The 3,910-nt window shown below is 39.3% G+C and overlaps 1 protein-coding gene across 1 annotated transcript; it reads right to left on the minus strand.

Annotated features, from left to right (window-relative positions):
- Positions 1–517: 517 nt before the first annotated feature.
- On the minus strand, positions 518–3,218 carry LOC106608753 (homeobox protein HMX2). Its single transcript, XM_014206873.2, has 2 exons — positions 2,755–3,218; positions 518–1,573 (listed from the first exon to the last, which is right to left on the minus strand). The coding sequence occupies exons 1-2, from the start codon at positions 3,023–3,025 to the stop codon at positions 1,026–1,028; spliced, it is 819 nt and encodes a 272-aa protein (XP_014062348.1). The 5' UTR covers positions 3,026–3,218; the 3' UTR covers positions 518–1,025.
- Positions 3,219–3,910: the final 692 nt, after the last annotated feature.

Genomic DNA, 3,910 nt, shown 5'->3' on the forward strand with positions numbered 1-3,910 from the left:
TGAGCACTTGTTACAACAGACCTATGAGGCTTAGGGTATAGTATGACATTGTTCACATTTGACAAATATATGTTGGATACGGAAAAACAGTGTCCTACATTGTTTTTAGGCTACCAGGCAGTCTAGATGTTTTTAATATGAATTTTGGCGCGCTGGACGCTTATGCCACTGGCTAAGAGGGTGTTTTAGTATCGCTGTTCACCTTTAGAGGCCTAGTTAGTTGCAGAGTCATACGTTTAGAAGAGAGTTTGGCCGACTGTAGCTGGGTGCCATGTTGACTGAAACTTCAATTGCAGAAAGTTACACAGAAAAATAACAAATATAGGTTTGTCTTTAATAATGTTTGAGCTGCAGTGTGAACATTTTAAATGAGTAAGCTATTTTATATGGTACATATGAAATTCGTTTTTCCTTTCCTGTTTTTCAAAAACTGGATTGAATGCCACAATTGAGATGTCGAAATAAATATTAAAAACGGGCAATGTACAATAAATCCCAACCCATGTTTCACTGATATAGAAAATTTATTGAATTAGCAGTTCATTTGGTGGGCCTATGATTACAATAACATTTCCCCAAAATCGAAGCAACGAGTTTGCACTTCCATATCCCCAAATGTATAAACCCAATTTCTTCCAGTATTTTAACAGATTAAGGTGGTTGGACCTCAATATTTCATATTCACATTCACATTACATTTAAAACTGTTTGAATGCATTCATAATTCGTTTGGGAAACAGTCCACTTGATAACATATGTATTTCAGTGTCTAAATTCCCACAATATAACGTGTAACCAGGGAGAAGAACGCAAAATCAAGGTTCAAAATAATTATTATACACATGGTGTATTTTATACATTTAGAGAAGCTTGTTGCTTTCTTGTTAAAATATTTGCTGCATAATAAGACATATTTTTTAAACAAATAAAGTGATATAATATACAAGAGTTTGGCAGACATTTATAAGAAAGTACTGTCGTGTGTTAACGTGTTATTTTTTTGGACTGTCATCACAGGCATTGAGTCAATATTCAATCTTGTTATACAGATTGTACAGTGGTAACCCTTGTAGGCTGCTGCCAGGATAGTATAGTGGCGTTGGAAAAGCAATAGATCTTGGAACTGGTACCCGGAGCAGGGAGTTATCTCTAAAAACAAGCGGCATTCCGACCAGTGTCTGTGCGGATGCGTGTGCCATGTTCGCAGCCTCCAGTTCCGCCGACAGTTGTCGCTTCCATTTGTTTCTGCGGTTCTGAAACCACGTCTTCACCTGAGTTTCTGTTAGCTGTAGACTTGATGCCAAGCAAGCTCGCTCGGAGCTGCTCAAATACCTCTTCATATCAAATGTGGACTCGAGCTGGTACACCTGACTCCGCGAGAAGACGGTACGAGTCTTCTTCTTGGACGAGTTAGTCTGCTTGTCCGCACCGTCTGTCTGTCTCTCCTCGGAAATAGGTGACATTGGATTGCATGGTCTCTCTTGTTCCTCTTTGTAATCCTGCAGCAGAGGCTGTGTCAAGTGCGGTCGCCGTGCAATCCCGTCATGGCTTGAAATAAGTCCCTTGGTTGCACCTGCATTGGGGAAAAATACCAGTATTTTATTTGACCTTTTATTTAACTAGGCAAGTCAGTTCTTATTTTCAATGACGACCAAGGAACAGTGGGTTGACTGCCTTGTTCAGGGGCAGAACGATAGAGTTCGCTCGGGGATTCGATCTTGCAACCTTTCGGTTACTACTCCAACACCACTAAGCTACCTGCCGCCCCAGTATAAAGACCACTAGGTTGGAAATAAAATGTAAATAATTTCAAAATATTTCAACACTGATTTCCCAATGTCCTCCTCGATATCATCTATAGCCTACCAACATTGATAAATGGTGTAGGCCTACCCTCAAGATATATGCATCAACTTAAGATATGCTACTGGACGCTTTAGTCTATTGCCTTTAGATCAGATTATCAATTCTGTCACAAAATGTAGAATATGTCTCAAAGATTTCACCCTTATTTTTCAAAGGCTTTGTTTTGGCCTACCCAGGTTTGGAGAACATCCCTATTAAAAGAAGAACATTATTCGATACTCGGTACAAGAGTGCATTAAGTGTGAACTTTGACTCATTAATTGACCGTTGAAAGGTTGTAAGTGGCCTTTTAAATAAACAATTTAATATGACTCTGCCTGGTGCACAATATTAATTAAATCAGGTTACATTTAACGCTCAATTGACGAAATGTAGTGCAGTCATTGTGAAAACATGTTTAATCAATTAGAAGACTCGATTAAATTTGGAATGAAGGGGGAAACATCCTGTTAATTATTTGACCTTTCCCCTGTTCGCTGATCTAGCAGTAATACGACACATTAAACAAAGTGAAGTGATAGCCTACCTATCTGCAGTCACAAACAGGCTACTATAGAGTTATCGAAGTTTACAAGCTTAAATTGCAGCAAGTACTAGGCTAAATGTATCATAAATACGTGTATAATTAGGCCTAGCCTACCTTAGTCTACTGTTGATCTATTATTGGGCTACAATAATAGCCTAATAATAGAAATAATGATAATATCCCGTTAGATGACATAGATTTATACAATATATAGCCTACTTAACTTTTTTACTTGGAAAATAAGCGTTTATTTTCGAAAGGCAAAATGTCAGCGACGAAAATCAATTCAAGAAAAATCTATCTTAAAGCAAAAATTAGTACGTTTTACGCACAACACAAATTACATTCAGTAATCTACTCACCTAAACATGAAAAATTAAGTGGTTGATGTTGGTTGCATGGCTCGCTGTGACCAGGATCCGAGCAGAAACAGTCTGCTGAGTCCTCCCCACCACTGCACTCCTCTTCCGAAGAAACCGAGAGCAAGCGCGTCCTCGCCAGCTGCAGTCCCTTGGAACTCTCCTTCGCCCCGGACCGTGGCTTCTCCGACGACTTGCCCAATATCGACTGAATAGTGAAGGTGGAAATCGGGGCCGAAGAGCACTTGCTTCCGTTGTCTTCTGTGGTACTCATTCTCGACTCATAACAGTAAGATTGGGCTATATCGTATAGTTTTTTCTTATTATTGGTCTGTGAGGACTCTTGTGTAAAAGAGTTCGAAAATAGTCTTTTTTTAGTAAAACCTTTTTAGAAATTGGGGTGCTTGGGTTGGTTTTTCCTGGAGCTCAGGGAACATGAATGTATTCCTGGTCTACTTCCACGCGCTCTGGACTGAAGGCAGTATTGTGGCGTTGGCTCATTTGCATGTAGGTAAGCTCCTCTTGGGCCAATCACACGCTCAAACTAAGCCCGGAAATTTTAAACTCATGTTGAGGTTCTGAGATAGGATGAGAGGAGATAAGGAAAGGCTGTCGTTTATTCCATCTTACGTCCCTCTTTGAATCCGATAGTGAAGGTAGACAAATATAGGCCTTATGGTACAGACAAATCACACATCTTAGGCTATTATATTACTTCATCAGACATCTCTCTCTGCCAGAAATATACAGCACAAGACGTTTTGCATAGGCATAGTATCCATCGACTTTCATTTAGAAACTGATGCAGCAAGTCTCTTATTATAACCCACATTCATTTACGTTGGACGTTTGGTTGAAAAGGGAGAATTGTTTAGGCTATGAATGTTGTGTAGGTAAAGGTTTCTAATTTTCGAGTCTTATGTTGTGTGTCGTTTTTTGTGCCTGTTTGTTTTGTTTTTGTGTATATATTTACACACGTGGAACTGTAGCAAATGACTTACCTAATACGTAGGCCTGATTCACAATTTAAGAGGACAGACTGGGGATGAATTTCCCACTCACGAGGCTATGAGAAAATGTGAAACAGGTGCAACCATGGAAGTTACCAGGAGTCTTTTAACGATGAGCTTCAGTGATTTTTCTTTTACCTTTTTTTCAA

This window comes from Salmo salar, chromosome ssa01 (assembly GCF_905237065.1).
Source record: "Salmo salar chromosome ssa01, Ssal_v3.1, whole genome shotgun sequence".
Classification (NCBI taxonomy): domain Eukaryota; kingdom Metazoa; phylum Chordata; class Actinopteri; order Salmoniformes; family Salmonidae; genus Salmo; species Salmo salar.

Bases quoted from the DNA above. Each gene is read 5' to 3' on its own strand.
- LOC106608753 (XM_014206873.2), bottom strand. From the start codon at position 3,025: ATGAGTACCACAGAAGACAACGGAAGCAAGTGCTCTTCGGCCCCGATT. The intron at 1,574-2,754 runs GTGAGTAGATTA...TCCCCAATGCAG, and splicing joins ACTTAATTTTTCATGTTTAG to GTGCAACCAAGGGACTTATT.